Source organism: Salmo salar, chromosome ssa05 (assembly GCF_905237065.1).
Source record: "Salmo salar chromosome ssa05, Ssal_v3.1, whole genome shotgun sequence".
In the NCBI taxonomy this organism is placed as follows: Eukaryota; Metazoa; Chordata; class Actinopteri; order Salmoniformes; family Salmonidae; genus Salmo; species Salmo salar.
In genome coordinates this window covers 25,994,798-26,015,011 of record NC_059446.1, presented here as the reverse complement: position 1 = coordinate 26,015,011, position 20,214 = coordinate 25,994,798, and the positions used below count along the sequence as shown (strand labels likewise).

General features: G+C 40.3%; 1 protein-coding gene across 2 annotated transcripts in view; it reads left to right on the top strand.

Moving 5' to 3' along the window:
- The window catches only part of LOC106604548 (phosphatidylinositol glycan anchor biosynthesis class G (EMM blood group)), a 124,383-nt gene that overhangs the window by 12,698 nt on the left and 91,471 nt on the right, over window positions 1-20,214 (top strand). For both annotated transcript variants that reach the window (XM_014199297.2, XM_014199299.2), the window contains exons 3-4: window positions 2,741-2,950; window positions 4,117-4,305. In XM_014199297.2, the coding sequence (XP_014054772.2) occupies window positions 2,741-2,950; window positions 4,117-4,305 (399 nt within the window). The remainder of the gene's footprint in view (window positions 1-2,740; window positions 2,951-4,116; window positions 4,306-20,214) is intronic.

The following is a 20,214-nucleotide window of genomic DNA, read 5'->3' as shown; positions in this document are numbered from 1 at the left end:
ACAAAGTAGCCTACACAATCGCAAAGCCTGTGAAATATATTCAAATGCGCGCTGCACACACAGCCTAGTTTCAGCGGAAAATCATCTGCAGGCAGCAAGTGTGCATCTCTCAACTGGTTACCATACCAGCTCAATCGGTAGCTGGTATGGTAGCAAAGATGTTTCAATTCATAAGATCTAACAGTAAATGCTAACAAAGGCAACAATGGGTATGCAAACCAGGTATTGAAAAAGTTTAGTTCTAAGTGTTGGTTAGTAGGCTATTTGTGATGTGCAATTGTCATCATGTGCTGTTTGTAGGATAGACATGGATGGGCCTAGGTGGACAGAGGCCCACCCACTGGGGAGCTAGGCCCTGACAGGCCCACCCAATCAGATTGATGTGGTTTAAGCATTGTTGTTGACTTAGACAATTCAATTTGTCTTTTTTTTATTAGATTTTTTAAGTGTGATTTTGACACTGAAAATCAGAAAGATCTATAGGAAAACTTTTCTTTTTTCTTTTTAAACATATGAAAACATTTTTCACACACATGCCTTTCCTTTGCTGGGCGAGATGTATGGGAACGTTTTGGCAAAATTAGAGTATACCCACTTCTCCAGGCATCACTGCATAGGGCTGATGGAATGACAGCAGTCACACACAGCATGAAGTTAAAGTATAAGCAGTCCATAGACTTGGACATAGTTAGCCAGTAGGTCCCAATCATAAGAATACAAAAACACAACCATTAAGCATTATCCAATTGAAATGTACAACTATTACTTCCCTTTCCAAAAAAACTTTTCATGTTTAGCACACAGAGTAAACGGTGACCTAAAGTTTAAAGTCTAACTGAAAGTGTTTTAACTACTTTACAGATATGAAATAGAATAATATTATTATATCAGTAAAAAAAGTTTATGCTACAAAACCAACTTTATAAGTTTTAAAAATAGGTTCTATTTGACTCAACTTTCCATGATGTACACTAAGGCATATTTGGCAGAAGAGATGGATGCAGTTCAATGCATGATTATTACAATTAACCAATACATTTCTTGGTAGTCCAGGAAGTATTGCTATCAGGTTGTAAATCACAGCTGGCCTGGTACATTGTTTGCTGCCATGTTTCAGTTTCAATGACTCAATATTCTGGACAAAAACGGGCTGGGAATGTCAATACAATCTAACTAGCAAAGGCAATGATCACAAGTTAGTCATAACGTGGCTAATAGGCTAGCATTTCTATGTATGTAGCAAGCTAAAAACACAGAGCCTAACGTCAGTTAGCTAGCTAGCTGCAAGGAGAATGTCATGTCATGCCATTGGAGGAGTGGGCGAGTGACATCCATTCAGGTGTATTTTGTATTGTATTTTGTGGCTTTTGTGTAGCTGTGATTGACTGTAGCACACCGGTCTGTATAGACTCTGGTCCTGGACAAGACCAATGTTTTATTTACTGCATTGTCTAATTGTCCAAATGCATGGCCGGTTTCCCATTCTATATTACTATAGAATTTTCGCAAATGTCTTAGTATACATCATACCCAAACATTCTATGAATTTATGAAAACGTGAAAATGACCATATCGGAGTGGTCGCTTGTCAGAAAATGTTTTCATGATGCTAAAATGCTTTCAGTTCCACTTTAAATGCAACAATCGTTCACACAAAAGTTATTCTCAAAGAGATGGCTAACAACAGCAAGCGCACTGCAATAAAAAACACAGTTCCACTAACCAGATTATCTTAATTTGAAACTTAACTTCTTGTTGAAAGTTATTCTTTAAAAGAGAGAAGCTAACAAATTAGCAACAACATTCTCTTTGATAACACCTGCTGCGTCAGCGGCAAACTAGCGGTCAACAAAAGCTAGGTACTTGACCGTGGGAAAGCTACTGCTCGCTATTGCACAGTGACCTGTTGGCCTTCAAGAAGTTTCCATACGTTTTTGTAAAAACGGCTCCACCCAGTAAGTCAAAATGTTGAGTGATTGATTCCACTGTCACTCCAAAATGTTGCCCTAATACAGTTGGCTGATGCCTTTTATCTAGCTTCTGATGGCCGCCCTAGCCAATGGCTGACTTAGCTAGCTAGATGTATCTCCACAGAGACTAGCAGTGTTAACCATTTCCTTTCCAACAAAAACTGATTATTATAATAATTATTTTATAAATCCTTAGCCCTTCTCTGAAGGTGTGGAAGGCCCATTGTTCCCCACTGTATTTGGGTTAGTAATAATTTGTACAGTGGCTCTATTTTCCCTCAGCATGCATTTATTTCACTTCTGAATGCCTAAAGAATCCATATCTTGTTCTGAAATAGGAACACAGAAATACTGGACATTTTGAACTCCTATTATGTGGTGATTTGACAAAATTACAATCATGGTCTTGATTTGGACTCACATTTTTCTGGTCTTGACACTGTTTCAGACCCCTTGATAAACTCTTGGTCTCGGTTTTGACTCGGTCGTGCCCCCACTCTGGTCTTGGTCTTAACTCGGACTCAAATTGCTCTGGTCTTGGTCTTGAATCAGTCTCATTTTAGGTGGTCTCAAACAACACAAAACCTTGTTTGATAGTCTACACAGAGACAATTATTTGTACTCTTTCTATAACATTAATAGGCTACACAGAGACAATGATTTTTACCCTTTACATCTGGTAATAATATGTTGCATATTTGGCCTATTGCTAGTTTACGTACGTAGGTTGACAAACTCCCTTGGCCCTTCCCATTCTGCTCCCCGTTTAGGCCCTGACCACAGGTAGTATCCCGGGCTTCATTGACGTGGTGATGAACCTGAACTCCCCAGTGCTGCTGGAGGACAACCTCATCTGGCAGGCCAAGACAGCGGGCAAGCGGATGGTGTTCTACGGGGACGACACCTGGGTGAAGCTCTTCCCCAAGCACTTCATGGAGTACGATGGCACGACCTCTTTCTTCGTGTCCGACTACACCGAGGTCAGTTAGGGTCGTTATCTGTTTGAAGGTCAGGGTCATATTGACTGAAGTTTAATCATTTTCTATTAGGTAATATTTAGAACATACTCTACTATGAATGTGACAAATGTTTAAAAATTATTACGTTTAAATGTAAAAAAAAGAAAAGACGTGAATTCACAATTCAGATGTGGTTCTGAATATGACCCCATATGCCTACCATTTGTCACTAGTTACCACTGCCAGAAAGTCATAAAGCCAGCCTATTTATACAATTCTCTTCTTAAAATGTGATTTTAATTCTAACCTTAACCCTAACCTTAACCACACTGCTAACCATGTGCCTAACCTTAAATTAAAACCAAAAATATACTTCTTGTTTTCATACATTTTTACAAGTTTTGACTTTGTGGCTGTGGTAACTAGTGGAAACCGTACCAGACAGCACTCACCTTACTGCTGTCCTCACCCACTCAGCAATGATGGTATTGATGCTGTTTTAGGTTCTCTGTTGTGTGCCTCTCCTCCAAGTTGTCAGTACGTGCTTCATGTACCACTTATCATCAATATTATGGCTAGTTGCAGTGATGTATGATGTCCCACAATCTGTTGTTATCGCCACATATGGCGTTTGAGAGCTCATGCTTTGTACTTGCAGAGCTATCATTGTACAATGTCAGATTTCTGGCATCTTGTAGTCTGGTTCTAGATATGCCATTAGGGGATTGATGCCGGCTTCCTCTACCATTGACAATGGCTGCATATCAACTGCAATTATTTCTGTAATCAGCACTGTGAATTCCTCACTCCGCCCCTTATCGAACTGCTGCCAGCGATGGGTTGGGTCTCACGGAGCCTCTCTTTCAGCATTGCACCTGTGCTGCCACTGTAGCTCAATTCCACCTCGCAGAGTTAGCATTTCATCACCTTCTCGTTTAACTTCTCAAAGTATTGCCATACAGAACTTTGCTGCTGTCGCTTCCCTGTCTCACTATTTTTCCAATTGTTAATGACGACGACGTGCGGAGCGCTTTATATCCATGGCAAATAATTTACTACTTACAGCATTGTTGCGTTAGTTTAAACGTCACACCCCTATACTGTACACAGTTTGTCAGATTCAGAAACAATGACACAATCATGAGTTTTCTGTGTTGATACTATATGTCTGCCCTGACTTTTCCTAGGTTGACAACAACGTGACGCGTCACCTGGATAGCACGCTGAAGAGAGACGACTGGGACATTCTGATCTTGCACTACCTGGGCCTGGACCACATCGGCCACATCAGTGGACCCCACAGCTCCCTCATCCAGCCCAAACTAATGGAGATGGACGACATCCTCAAGAAGATTCATGGCTCCCTCATCTTAAAGGTATAGCAGCCTACTTTTCAATAGCAAAATGACACATATTTACTTTGGAGTTCAGATGTTGCCTATTCATTCTCAATGGGTTGTTTTGTGAAATTAAAAATGCACATTTGCATTATATTCAGGCAGTCCATTTCACTGCCAGAGAGGAATTGAAAGAAATAGTCTGTGTATATATTGTTCTAATCAATATTCTAAGAACAAAATGTTTCAACTTCATCTTTCCATTTACAAATCACTTGCATGTCCGGAAAGATCCCGTTTATTTTCATCCTCTTGTAATGCGGCTGGAAAATTATGACAAGTATCATCATTTATTTCTGGGAGAATGTCCTGTTATGATAAATGCGTTTGAAGCGCTCAACAGTCCTTTTCCTGTTTTTTAATAGGATCCTGACTGAAAACGGTGTTCTTATGCATATTTAACCATGCTAGCTTTTTAACTCTTGTGCATATTCAGCAGGGAGCTCTTTGAATGAAATGTGCTTCAAAGGCTCCAAACTCTCCCAGTGGAAGCCTGCTGCTGTTGCCTCTACTGTTCTTTACACAGTACCATTGTGACCTAAATATATAATATTGTGGTACCATTGAGTCTCTCTTAGAGCTCTGTGAAAAACCCACAAAGTATGTTCCCTTAGATGACTGAGATAACGGGTAGACTTTCAATGAGTTTCGAGGTATAAAACATTCCAGTGACTTTCATTACCTTGCAGAACTACCGATATCCTGTTTCTTCACGCTGTGCCGGTGCTGTGATAAAATAAATGAGGCATCGTGCATAGTGGTCATCTGGGAGACAATCAAACGCAGGCTTCCTTGGCTCCGCCGGTAAAAAGGTAGTTTGAGCTTCTGGCCTACTTTGTCCTGCCCTGATTTATAAAGGAGAAGCCAGTACCTGCAGTGCGGGACAACATGCAATCTGAGCTACAGTTTCTGGAGGGGGAGGGATTCAATTGCTATTTTTAGTGTTCACACTACTCAATACAATAGGGCTGACATTTGTTAATGGACAAGCTACTGGGCAGTGGCTACTTCCAAAAACAGAGGTGGAGGGACTCTGGACATCATTGAAGATGATCATTCTTACTAGGGCAGGCTTTTCTAAACCATTAGTCTTGCTACTTAAATGGTTTAAGTTCATGTTTGACAATATGCTTACTTGAATTGGTGTTGTCTTGACCATCAAAGGTGTATTTTTGTTGTATAGCTTAACTAAACAGGATTTGGGTTGAATCTTTCCAACTCTCTTCATCTTTGGAGAAAAGAAAACAATCTGTAACAAAATGGATTGCTCAGAAGGCCAACTCCACTCTGGCACATCTTCTGTTGTCTTTTCTCATGTGCACAATTTGATTTCTAAGCATGTTTTCCCACGGTGCTGAAAGCAGCACTGTCAAATATACTCCTGCTTCTGGGTTCTCACAGCCTTCGATGAAAGGGAATATGGAGGCAAAGAAAATCCGAGCTTGATCAGTGTATGTCAACTCCTTTAAACCAGCCACGTTGTGAGTCTGTTCCCTGCCACTGCTGAATCCACCGATCCCCGAAACAACAAGAGAGGAAACGTTGTGGGCACAATCTGCCATATCTGCTAGTGTCAACATCCTGTCCCCACTTATTTAAACTGTCCACTGAGGTTTAGATGATTCTCTTTCCCCCTCTGTGTAATGGCTGCTGAAGGCAACACCCTCCCCAGAAAATAAGGAAATAATATAATTAAGGTACCAAAGATAGTTACTGTCACTTTATGAAGGCTAATCTATTGAAGATAGTCTAACTAAAAATCCTTTCATCTCTAGGAACCTTGGTGTGAAAGCAGCGGTGCGTAACTCCAGACCAGCCATGGTCTAGGCCTGGTCTAGGTCTAGGACTGATGTTCTACCATTAAATCATATCAAGCTTTATTTATACAGCAAAATTCAGACATGGAATGCAACATGCTTCACAGGAAAAAAACTATGAAAATATTTACTACACAACAAACATAAGAGGATAAAAAAACAAAAGAATAACAATAAAAACTGAATGACTAAAAACCTCCCTAAGGAAGGATATCATGTTATCTACAGACAACGGGAGTGACTATATCCCAGTTAAAGGGAGAGGAAGAGAGAGGAACGAGTGTAAAATGGACATGTCCTTACAGGTTTTCCTCATCCCAAGGTCAATCTCAATCATCCAGAGCGAGAAGACTTTACTTTTTAGAAGAGGGGCAGGGGGCCAATTCTCACACAAAGCAGTAGAGCATTAGCCATGAAACAACATCATGACGAGGTCCCTCTTGTACTTTAGACTTCTTTGATAATGCATTCAGTTCTGCTCATATCCTCAGATGTCTTTGAAAGTAGAACTGCTCTGTGGAGTACACACATTTTAAATGGAAAAACCAGGACACACACACAGGAACTAGATCACACAGAACTTGTAATCAATTGAATTTAGAAGTATGTTTACCAGTGAGAACCAATTTCTTGTATACACTGAATGTTCGTCCTTCAGGGAACGCAACCATTCAGTGTATCGAAATAATTGGTTCTCGATTCCGGAGGTTGATATACAGTACCAGTCAAAAGTTTCGACACACCTACTCATGCCAGGGGTTTTCTTTCTTTGTACTATTTTCTACATTGTAGAATAATAGTGAAGACATCAAAATGATAAAATAACACATATGTAGTATCCAATGTTTTTTAAACAAATCAAAACATAGATTAGATTTGAGATTCTTCAAAGTAGCTACCATTTGCCTTGACAGCTATACACACTCTTGGCATTCTCTCAACCAGCTTCATGAGGTAGCCAACTGGAATGCATTTCAATTAACAGGTGTGCCTTTTTTAAATTTCTTTCCTTGATACGTTTGAGCTAAATCGGTTGTTGTGACAAGGTAGGGGTGGTACACAGAAGATGGCCCTATTTGGTCCATATTATGGCAAGAACAGCTCAAATAAGCAAAGAGAAATGACAGTTGATCATTACTTTAAGACATGAAGGTCAGTCAATACGAATGTTTCAAGAAGTTTGAAAATGTTTTCAACTGCTGTCGCAAAAGGCGCTATGATGAAGCTGGCTCTCATGGGGACCACCACAGGTAAGGAAGACCCAGAGTTACCTCTCCTGCAGAGGATAAGTTCAATAGAGTTCAATGCACCTCAGATTGCAGCCCAAATAAATGTTTCACAGAGTAACAGACACATCTCAACATCAACTGCTGAGAGGAGACTGCGTGAATCAGGCCTTCATGGTTGAATTGCTGCAAAGAAACCACTACTAAAGGACACCAATAAGAAAAAGAGACTTGCTTGGGTCAAGAAACACAAGCAATAGACATTAGACCGGTGGAAATCTGTCCTTTGGTCTGATGAGTCAAAATGTGAGATTATTAGTTCCATCCGCCATGTCTTTGTGAGACGCAGAGTATGTGAACAGATGATCTCCGCATGTGTGGTTCCCACCTTGAAGCATGGAGGAGGCGATGTGATGGTGTGGTGGGCTTTGGTGGTGACACTGTCTGATTTATTTAGAATTCAAGGCACACTTGAAGAGCATGGCAACCACAGCATTCTGCAGCGATATGCCATACCATCTGGTTTGCGCTTAGTCCCACTATCATTTGTTTTTCAACAGGACAATGATTTAACACACCTCCAGGCTGTGTGAGGTCTATTTGACCAAGAAAGAGAGTGATGGAGTGCTGCATCAGATGGCCTGGCCTCCACATCACCCGACCTCAACCCAATTGAGATGGTTTGGGATGAGTTGGATCGCAGAGTGAAGGAAAAGCAGCCAAAAGTACTCGGCATATGTGGGAACTCCTTCAAGACTGTTGGAAAAGCATTCCAGGTGATGCTGGTTGAGAGAATGCCAGGAGTGTGCAAAGATGTCAAGGCAAAGGGTGGCTGAAGAATCTAAAATATATTTTGATTTGTTTAACACGTTTATTTGGTTACTACTTGATTCCATATGTGTTATTTCATAGTTTTGATGTCTTCACTATTATTCTACAATGTAGAAAACAGTAAAAATAAAGAAAAACCCTTGAATGAGTTAGTGTATCCAAACTTTTTTTTGTGTGGATTATGTTAATGTCAAACAATTGTATTATTCAAATACCTTGAGGAAATCTAAATTATCATTTAAATTGTTGCATAGACCGCTTTTTAATACACTGATTGAGAAATGTACATGTTAAATTAAATGTGGAGTGCTGTGTGCATTACCCGTTCACATTCTCTGATGAAATGCTTTCCCCTTAGCATAAATTAAAGAATTGTAAAAGCAGCAGGACTTATGTTTACATTTGTCATTTAGCAGATGCTCTTATCTGGAGCGACGTACTTTTAGTGCAATCATCTTAAGGTAGCTAGGTGGGACAACCACATATCACAGGCATAGAAAGTACAGTTTTCCTCAATCGTAGCTATCAGTAGAGTCAGAGCTGGGAGGGGGGGGGGGTCACGTGCAAGGTGCTGGTTAAGTTTTTAATTTTGTATTTAAATCTTTATTTTTTGCGGGGGTGTTGAGGTGAGGAGGAGGATTATTTAAGATAGTCTTTGAAGAGGTAGGGTTTCAGATGTTTTCAGAAGATGGGCAGGGACTGCTGGCCTAGCTTCAGGGGGAAGCTGGTTCCACCATTGGGATGCCAGGACAGAGAAGAGCTTGGATTGGGCTTTGTGGGAGCTGCCCTCCCGGAAGGGTGGGAGGGCCAAGAGACCTGAGGTGGCATGTGGGTGGCATTTTGTAATACAGACTTAATTTAATACCAGATTGAGTTTCACTTCTGTTGAATGTAACCATGTAGGGATCTATTCTATGCGATCAGTGGGCCTCTAAATCAGTGGTTCCCAAACTGTGGGGTGCGCTCACGAGGGGTCGACAGAACTCGGCTCGGCTTTCAAATTACTCTTGAAATTTGTAATAGAAGAATGTACAAGATGCAATTTCGAAATTGGCTAGTGCAATTTTCCTCATGTTAGTCATTGAGAGCTTTTTTTATCGCTATTTATCGCTTGTCAGAAATATCCAGATTTTGTTGAAACGTTTGAATCACTCATATTCCATGAATACACATTAGACATGGCAACATGTATAGAATTGCAAGAAAATTTGCTTTAGAACTCCAACTTGTTCTCTGCACCCCATGACAAAATGTGTAGAATTTCAGTAAATAAGCTTTAAACATGCTGAATATTCTCTCCGTCAGCAAGAGGGGTTTGAACAGTTTGCCATGAACAGTGCTTGGGCCCATAGAAATAGACATGGCGTGTGCGCGGCGGTTCCCAAACCAAAAAAGTTTGGGAACCGCTGCTTTAAATGACCAGCCATTCACATTACATTGTTTCTTTCACGTGCATAATCACTTTATCAATTCTATTTGTATTTTGGAAAGAATGTAAGAGTTTTTCAGATGAATGTGTTCGTTGTTGTTTTTCAGGATGTGCTATGTGTTTACTAGTATATTTATACAAAGCAATTCAAGTACGAGGGTCACCTAAATACTGTGCTTAAAAATGGTTAAAACATTAATTCAAATTTGTTACAATGATCTGTGGAATGTTGTCACAAACAGAATAAACCGTTATTTGTTTTCTAGGGTAGGATGGAGTATCAGTCTTGCAGATTACATCACCTTGTGATTTATGTATCCATCGATTTAGAAACCCCCCAAACTCAGCCGTGTCCATGGCAGCCTGCATCCCAGGAGCTAATCTCAGTTCAGAGCAGAGCGTTCATCTTTCTGTCAGAGGTGGTTGTGTTATTCTATTTTGTCCTGAGGTCCGCAATAACAAGAGAACCAACAAACCAACACCTCCCTCTTCACCAGATCCTCCTGTTCTCTGAGAGGCCTGATTGAGTGGTGCTCGCTTCCATCCTGACACACCAGGTAGATGAGCTTGCAGAACAGGCTCAGTTCCTGGTGTTGGTCTGGGCACCAATTAACTTTGGCCCTTACCTGTCTCGCTTCTTCTCTCAGCTGCTCTGCCAAGTTCTTCAGATTCCTGTTGATCTGAAAGCTTCTGCCCCTGACCTGAGCGTTGCACTCCAGGCAGGATCCGTTGGAGGCATGTCATGCAGAAGGTGTGGTGGTTGATGAGAGAGACCGGCTTGGTGTAGATTTCTGTACAGACAGAGCAGCGATGGTGGTATTTCATAGCAGAGGAAGACATGGCCATATCGGAGCTGACTGTGCTGTGGTCAAAATGAGAAAGTTAAGACAAGTATGTCTCTTAAACACAGCTACAAGTTAACCTTTTCTCTCAGCCTCAAGTGATTGGTGTTTCTGTCTTAAAGGGTAGGACGTTCCCTTATACACACACAGGACAATACTTTTCCCACAGTCACTCTGGTCTTATCCTTAATCCAACACATTTATGATGGGTTTATTACCGTTAGGCCAAGCCAGACATTGCACCATGTTATTGTATTAAATGGTTCCTCTATCATATTGAAGCGCATGTATCAATATGTGTATTGAATAACTAAAGAAAGATGCACACCCATATAATCATGTATGGATCAATTCTTGAACAGCTGATGCAAGGCATTATCCATATTATAATTAACAAATAGAATACAATTATACCGTGACTACTTGAAATGTCATGTTTTGAGCATGTGAATGTAGAAAGTCAAAGCTGAACCTCTTAAAAGTAGATGGTCTTCACAGAAAGCTTTGCCTGATAAAGCGGTCTCTTGTCACTCGTGGAAAGGACCGAAGGCCTCTAAGTGAACCTCAAAGAATGTGATTGTGATTGTTTTGGGAAGGTAAAACATTTTCCTTACAAAGGCCCCAAAGAATGTTTACAGATACTGTGAATTTTTAAAAGGTGAAACCAGAATATTTCAGACTTCAATTGTGAGTCGAACCACTTTGAATAGTCTGTTTCAAGCCACAGAAGAATCCATAAAAACATCCTCTTTGTGCGACTACCCAGAGAACTTCCATGCATTTATCCATTTTGGTATGATATTTCATGTCACTATGACATTCATACAGCTCTTTATTTTTCTCTCTTTCAGTGCGGGCATCTGTGCAATCAACTTTTCAGCACGGATGCTCAGAACGTTTGTCATTTGGTTTGAAAGTATAGATTTTCTTCCCATTTTTAAAGCTCTGATGAGTGCTGGCCTTGATAATAGGAGGGTGACATGCAGGACACTGCCATCTCTCATCCTTTTACCTTTTTCATTCTTGCAACAATTTGCCTCAGGGTCAGCCTCTATTCTCCTAGCACATCACTCTCCCACATTACAATCTGGGAATGATGTGAGGTAGGTAGCCTAGTGGTTAGTGTTGTGCCAGTAACTGAAAGGTTGCTGGTTTGAATCCCTGAGCTGACAAGGCTCTGTCGATTTGCCAATTAGCAAGGCACTTAACCATAATTGCTCCTGAAAGTTGCTCTGGTTAAGAGAGTCTGCTAAATGACTCAAATGTAAAAAATGTAAAGGACCTAAACTCTGTTATGATGCTGCGTATTGCACTCCCTGTCACCCACAGAACTTGCCGTGTGAAAATTTGAACACTCATATCAAATTGTCTTTTGTTGAAGCTGGGATAAGAGGAGTTAGTTTTTTTTATAGAAAATAAACTTTTAGTTGTTGTTTTTCTTGTTCATTCCGAGATGTGCAACATTTACAATTTGTGGATTACTCCCAGCAGCTTGGCATTAAATCGGAATAGGGCACGACAACGTATGTATTTGGTAAGCTACAAATGAGCACACTGGCAGTACCGCATCGTAAATCACAATGGCTGCCTCATTGCACGAGAGGGGAAGGATCATTTGTATATCTCCCCTGTTCTGTTTGGACCACAGGAAGAGTAGCTGCTGCCTTGGCAACAGCTAATGGGGATCCTAATAAAATAATTTTGCTCTGCCTCCTTATAGACTCAACTGAACAAATAACCCAATCTGGGGTGATAAGGACATTATTTTTCCGCCCGCAGTTCATCGATCTTCATCTCTGATAGACTTTTCAATGTTTGTCTCCTTACTTTCCGCCAGACTGCACCTGCAACTTGCGATGTCTGGCAGATTGACACTTTCCTGCTGGTGCTAAACACCCCGCTTGAAGAGGCCCTAGGGTTGTTTAATCAGAAATACAAATTGCCCGGCAGTCAGGACACCTCACAGAGATGTGGCGGCAAGCAGTTCCCAGACTCGCTGATTAAACACCAATCAAAGTCGAGCAAGCATTTTGGGGGGTTGAGGCCTCAGCGCTAGCATTCATTAGTCTTCATCTAGTGGAGTTTTGCCCCTTTTTCCACGCAGTGCCAATGACTATTACTTAAAGCACTACTGTCTTCACATTTGCCGTTTATACTGTTTCTGTGGTTCAGTATTGTTTCTTGAATGAATAAATATGCCTAGACATTTTGGTGAAATGTGGCTTCTTTAACCTGTTAGGGCTAGGGGGCAGTATTGACACAGCCGGATAAAAAACGTACCCGATTTAATCTGGTTACTACTCCTGCCCAGTAACTAGAATATGCATATAATTATTGGCTTTGGATAGAAAACACCCTAAAGTTTCTAAAACTGTTTGAATGGTGTCTGTGAGTATAACAGAACTCATATGGCAGGCCAAAACCTGAGAAGATTCCATGCAGGAAGTGGCCTGTCTGAGAAGTTGTGTTTCATCTTGGCTCTTTTTATTGAAGACTGAGGATCTTTGCAATAACGTGACACTTACTACGGCTCCCATAGGCTCTCAGAGCCCGGGAAAAAGCTGAACGATATCGAGGCAGGCTCTGGCTGAAACACTTTATCGCTTTTGGCAAGTGGCCGCTCAGAGTACTATGGGCTTAGGCGCGTGCCCGAGTCGACTGAATGCTTTCTTTTCTTTTGTCTGTTTACCTAAACGCAGATTCCCGGTCGGAATATTATCGCTTTTTTATGAGAAAAATGGCATAAAAATTTATTTTAAACAGCGGTTGACATGCTTCGAAGTACGGGAATGGAATATTTAGATTTTTTTTGTCACGAATTGCGCCATGCTCGTCACCCTTATTTACCCTTTCGGATAGTGTCTTGAACGCACGAACAAAACGCCGCTGTTTGGATATAACAATGGTTTATTTTGGACCAAACCAACATTTGTTATTGAAGTGGAAGTCCTGGGAGTGCATTCTGACGAAGACAGCAAAGGTAATAACATTTTTCTTATAGTAAATCTGACTTTGATGAGTGCTAAACTTGCTGGGTGTCTAAATAGCTAGCCCTGTGATGCCGGGCTATCTACTGAGAATATTGCAAAATGTGCTTTCACCGAAAAGCTATTTTAAAATCGGACATATCGAGTGCATAGAGGAGTTCTGTATCTATAATTCTTAAAATAATTGTTATGCTTTTTGTGAATGTTTATCGTGAGTAATTTAGTAAATTCACCGGCAGTGTTCGGTGGGAATGCTAGTCACATGCTAGTCACATGCTAATGTAAAAAGCTGGTTTTTGATATAAATATGAACTTGATTGAACAAAACATGCATGTATTGTATAACATAATGTCCTAGGGTTGTCATCTGATGAAGATCATCAAAGGTTAGTGCTACATTTAGCTGTGGTTTGGGTTTATGTGACATTATATGCTAGCTTGAAAAATGGGTGTCTGATTATGTCTGGCTGGGTACTCTGCTGACATAATCTAATGTTTTGCTTTCGTTGTAAAGCCTTTTTGAAATCGGACAGTGTGGTTAGATTAACGAGAGTCTTATCTTTAAAATGGTGTAAAATAGTCATATGTTTGAAAAATTGAAGGTTTTGCATTTCTAAGGTATTTGAATAACGCGCCACGGGATTACACTGGCTGTTGAGTAGGTGGAACGCAAGCGTCCCACCTAGCCCATAGAGGTTCAATACTAGGGTTTACTGATGCAGTGCTACTAGCTTCCTGGTGAGTTCGGAAGAGCCCGACAATGGGTTTACCAAATCCTAAATTACTTTCTATTGAAGACACAAAGACAGAATGTCCCACCCCTCCCCCATAGTTTGAAGCTGGCTTTGGAAAAAAGAAACCATGTCCATTAATTATAATGCACAAAATAATTCACATTTCTTGTTGCTGCAGGATTATTATCCTGCTGTAGCAAACTGACTCAAATTAATATATAGATTTGAGATTTTATTAGGATCCCCATTAGACAACACCAATGGCGACAGCTAGTCTTAGTAGAGAGTGATTTATTTCAGCTTTTATTTCTTTCATCACATTCCCAGTGGGTCAGAAGTTTACATACACTCAATTAGTATTTGGTAGCATTGCCTTTAACTTCACTAAGGGTAGGTGGCAGCATTCGTAATTTTGGATGAAAAGCTTGCCCATAGTAAACTGCCTGCTACTCAGGCCCAGAAGCTAGGATATGCATATAATTGGTAGATTTGGATAGAAAACACTCTAAAGTTTCCAAAACGGTTAAGATAATGTCTGTGAGTGTAACAGAACTGATATGGCAGGTGAAAACCTGAGGATAATCCATGTAGTAAGTACTATTATTTTGAAAGCCTGTTTTTCCATTGAAAGCCTATCCACCATACAAAGACTTAGGACCCAGTTCACGATCTCTATGGCTTCTTCTACATGTGGCCAGTCTTTAGGCATTGTTTCAGGCTTTTACTCTGAAAAATGAGGGAGATACAGCACTTTCAATGAGTGGACAGTGGACATTTCCAGACATGAGTCCAGCTCGTGATTGGGAGCGCGATTTTCTTGTTTCTCCTTTTCTATTGACGAAGCTTTTGTCCGGTTGAAATATTGTTGATTAATTATGACAAAAACAACCTGAGGATTGATTTTAAACATCGTTTGACATGTTTCTACGAACTTTTATTGTACTTTTTTGCCTTTTTTCGTCTGGATGTTGAGAGTGCGCTTTGTGCCTTTGGATTACTGAACTAAATGCACCAACAAAACTGAGGTTTTTGGACATAAAGAGGGACATTATCAAACAAAACAAACATTTATTGTGTAACATGGAGTCTTCGGAGGGCAACCATATGAAGATCATCAAAGGTAAGTGATACATTTTATCGCTATTTCTGACTTTTGTTACTCCTCTTCTTGGCTGCTAACTGTTTGTAATGATTTGTCTGCTGGGCGCTATTCTCAGATAATCGCATGGTTTGCTTTAGCCGTAAAGCCTTTTTGAAATCTGACACAGCGGTTGGATTAACAAATAGTTTATCTTTAAGCTGGTGTATAACATTTGTATCTTTTATGTGTGTTTAATATGAGAATTTCTGTTTTGTTGAGTTTCACGCTCTGCATTTTCACCGGATGTTGTTTGAGACAGTGGATTATTGAACAAAACGCGCTAACAAAACTGAGGTTTTTGGCTATAAACATGGACTTTATCGAACAAAACTAACATTTATTGAGTAAATGGGAGTCTTGTGAGTGCAAACATATGAAGATCATCAAAGGTAAGTGATTAATTTTATAACTATTTCTGACTTGTGTAACTCCTCTACTTGGCTTGTTACTGTTTGTTATGATTTGTCTGTTGGGCGCTGTTCTCAGATAATCGCATGGTATGCTTTCGCCGTAAAGCCTTTTTGAAATCTGACACCGTGGTTGGATTAACAAGAAGTTTATCTTTAAACCCATGTATAACACTTGTATGTTTCATGAATTTATATAATGAGTATTTCTGTTTTTGAATTTGGCGCTCTGCAATTTCACTGGATGTTGGCCAGGTGGGACGGTAGCGTCCCACACCCCCTAGTGAGGTTAAATTGGCTCATTCCTCCTGACAGAGCTGGTGTAACGGAGTCAGGTTTGTAGGCCTCCTTGCTCGCTCAAGATTTTTCAGTTCTGCCCACAAATTTTCTATAGGATTGAGGTCAGGGCTTTGTGATGGCCACTCCAATACCTTGACTTTGTTGTCCTTAAGCCATTTTGCCACAAATTTGGAAGTATGCTTGGAGTCATTGTCCATTTAGAAGACCCGTTTGCGACCATGCTTTAACTTCCTGACTGATGTCTTGATATGTTGCTTCAATATATCCACATAATTTCCCTTCCTCATGAAGTCATCTATTTTGTGAAGTGCACCAGTCCCTCCTGCAGCAAAGCACCCCCTCAACATGATGCTGCCACTCCCGTGCTTCACGGTTGGGATAGTGTTCTTCGGCTTGCAAGCCTCCCCCTTTTTCCTCCAAACATAACGATGATCATTATGGCCAAACAGTTCTATTTTTGTTTCATCAGACCAGAGGCCATTTCTCCAAAAAGTAAGATCTTTGTTCCCATGTGCAGTTGCAAATCGTAGTCTGGCTTTTTTATGGCGGTTTTGGAGCAGTGGCTTCTTCCTTGCTGAGCGGCCTTTCAGGTTATGTCGATATAGGACTCGTTTTACTGTGGATATAGATGCTTTTGTACCTGTTTCCTCCAGCATCTCCACAAGGTCCTTTGCTGTTGTTCTGGGATTGATTTGCACTTTTCGCACCAAAGAACGTGTCTCCTTCCTGAGCAGTATGACGGCTGCGTGGTCCCATGGTGTTTATACTTGCGTACTATTGTTTGTACAGATGAACGTGGTACCTTCAGGCATTTGCAAATTGCTCCCAAGGATGAAACAGACTTGTGGAGGTCTACAATTTTATTTCTGAGGTCTTTGCAGATTTCTTTTGATTTTCCCATGATGTCAAGCAATGAGGCACTGAGTTTGAAGTTAGGCCTTGAAATACATCCACAGGTACACCTCCAATTGACTCAAATTGTCATTTACCCTATCAGAAGATTCTAAAGCCATTACATAATTTTCTGTAATTTTCCAAATTGTTTAAAGGCACAGTCAACTTGGTGTATGTAAACTTCTGACCCACTGGACTTGTGATACAGTGAATTATAAGTGAAATAATCTGTCTTTAAACAATTGTTGGAAAAATTCTTGTCATGCACAAAGTTGCTGTCCTAACCGACTTGCCAAAACCATAGTTTGTTAACAAGACATTTTCTGGAGTGGTTGAAAAATGAGTTTTAATTACTCCAACCTAAGTGTATGTAAACTTCGGACTTCAACTAATATATATATGAGTAGAAAATAACATGGCTATATACAGGGAGTACCAGTACTGAGTTGATGTGCAGGTGTACGAGGCAATTGAGTTAGCTATGTACTGTACATATATGTAGGGGTAAAGTGACTAGGCAACAGGATATATAATAGATAGTAGCTGCAGTGTGTGTGTCGTCAGTGTGCATGTTATGCGTATGAAGTGTGTGTGTTGGAGTGTCAGTGTAAGTATGTGTGTGTGCATAGTCTGCAAAAAAGGATCAATGCAGGTAGGCAGTGTAGCCATTAGATTAGCTATTTAGAAGTCTTCTTTAGAAGTCTTATGGCTTGGGGATAGAAGTTGTTCAGGATCCTTTTGTTTCCAGACTTGGTCCATTAGTACCGCTCGCTTGCCGTGCGGTAGCAAATTCCTTGAATTTGTTCTGAACCTGGAGACTTTGAAAAGACCCCTGGTGGCATTTCTGGTGGTGTACGTATGTGTCTGTCAGTGCTGTGTGTAAGTTGACTATGCAAACAATTTGGAATTTCCAACACATTCATGTTACTTATAAAAACAAGAAGCGATGCAGTCAGTCTTTCCTTAACTCTTAGCCAAGAGCGACTGACATGCATAGTTTTGATATTAGCCCTCTGATTACAATGAAGAACAAGATTTGCTGCTCTGTTCTGGGCCAACTGCAGCATAACTAGGTCCTTCTTTGCAGCACTTGACCAAATGACTGGACAATAATCAAGATAAAACTAGAGCCTGCAGGACTTGCTTTGTGGAGTATGGTATCAGAAAAGCAGATCATCAATCACAGACAGTCCATTCCCCTTCTTTACAACCGTTGAACCTATATATTTTGACCATTACTGTTTACAATCTAAGGTAGGGGTGTCAAACTCATTCCATGAATGGCATAGTCTACAGGTTTTAGTTTTTTCCTGTAAATTAAGCCCTAGACAACCAGGTGTGTGGAGTTCCTTACTTATTAAGTCATCAATCAAGTACAAGGGAAGAGCAAAAACCAGACACTCAGCCCTCCGTGGAATGAGTTTGACACCTGTGATCTAAGGTAACACCAAGTAATTGAGTCTCCTAAAATTGCTCAACAACCACACCGTTCATTACCAGATTCAGCTGAAGTCTACAACTTAGGGAATGATTTGTACCAAATACAATGCTCTTAGTTTTAAGAGATGTTCAGGACCAGTTTATTACTGGCCACTCATTTGAACATTGACTGCAACTCTTTAGGTTTGCAGTGACTTCACTAGCTGTGGTTGCTGACGCATACATGGACACAAAGGCTATGTTTAATGCCAGTGGCAGGTCATTGGTGTCACGTCCTGACCAGTAATAGGGGTTATTTGTTATTGTAGTTTGGTCAGGACGTGGCAGAGGGTATTTGTTTTATGTGGTTCGGGGTGGTGGTTTGTTTAGTAGGGTATTTGATTTATGTATTCCGGGGGTTTTTGGGCACTGTTCTATGTTAGTGTATTTCTATGTTCTGTCTAGTCTTTTTGTATTTCTATGTTTTGTTTATTGGGGTTGGACTCTCAATTGGAGGCAGGTGTTTTCTAGTTGCCTCTGATTGAGAGTCCTATATATAGGTATGTGTTTGAGTGCTTTGTGGGAGATTGTTCTGTGTATAGCCTTGTGCCTTACCAGCCTGTGAATAGTCGTTGTGTTTTCTTTGTGTACGTGTTTATTTTGGTTCTCCTTCTTGTCCGAATATAATAAAGAAGATGAGTGCACATTTCCCCGCTGCATTTTGGTCTAAATCCTACGACAGCCGTTACAATTGGTAAAAATAGAAAAGAGTAGAGGGCCAAGAGTGCTGCCCTGCGGTACACCACACTTTACATGTTTGACATTAGAGAAGCTTCCATTAAAGAAAACACTCTTGAGTTATATTAGATAGAGAGCTCTGAATCCACGATATGGCAGAGGTTAAAAAGCCATAACACAAGTTTTCTCAACAACAGGTTATGATCAATAATATCAAAGACTGCACTGAAATCTAAGAGTACAGCTCACACAATCTTATAATCAATGTCTTTCAACCAATCATCAGTCATTTGTGTCAGTGCACTAAATGTTGAGTGCCCTTGTCTATAAGCATGCTGAAAGTAAGTTAATTTGTTTACAGATAAATAGTATTGTATTTGGTCATTGTATTTGGTCTGAGGTGACCCTATTACCACCACACCGGAAGTCATGAGTCAGCTATTCGAGTGCATACTGCTGACATGCATTTCTTCCTCCTGCCCGTGTTCCTGCCCGTTTCATAATAGGACAATCTAAATCCAAAATAATTGTACATATTAGTAAAGACTAGATTAAATTGAGAATAGTCTGATAGGTGAAAATAAGATCACTTGATGAGAGAACAGGTGTGCAGCCAGAGGCAAGGAACGGAGCACAGCTTTTATTGCGCCTTTCTCAAATCATCAGTAGCCTATAGTCGCAGCCCCTAAGACATTCTAAGGTTTGTATCATTCACAACTAAAGTTGCCAAATAACTCTAAATCTAGCATATAGGACCTGTTTCAAATTAGCACTTTTACGCTCAGCATAGCCACTTCATATGTGCACCCGCTCCGCAATGGGAAAATATCCTTTATTTTTTTCCAGCTAATTTCAATTATATTCTTCTTACTATACAATCATATAATATAAAGTAATGGCATATCATTAAGCATACAGTATCTTGTCTGCTAAATGAACTAGCCTACAGCCTATGGCATGTCACACAGCCAGGTAACATACAGTAGGCCAACTCATATTCTGTTCTTCTGAATTACATTTTCTTCATATCATGTTTCTAAAGACATAATGGACTAAAATAAATAATGGATTTATTGTGATGGTGTATATTAAATTGACTTTTTAAAATGTAGATGTTCCAAAG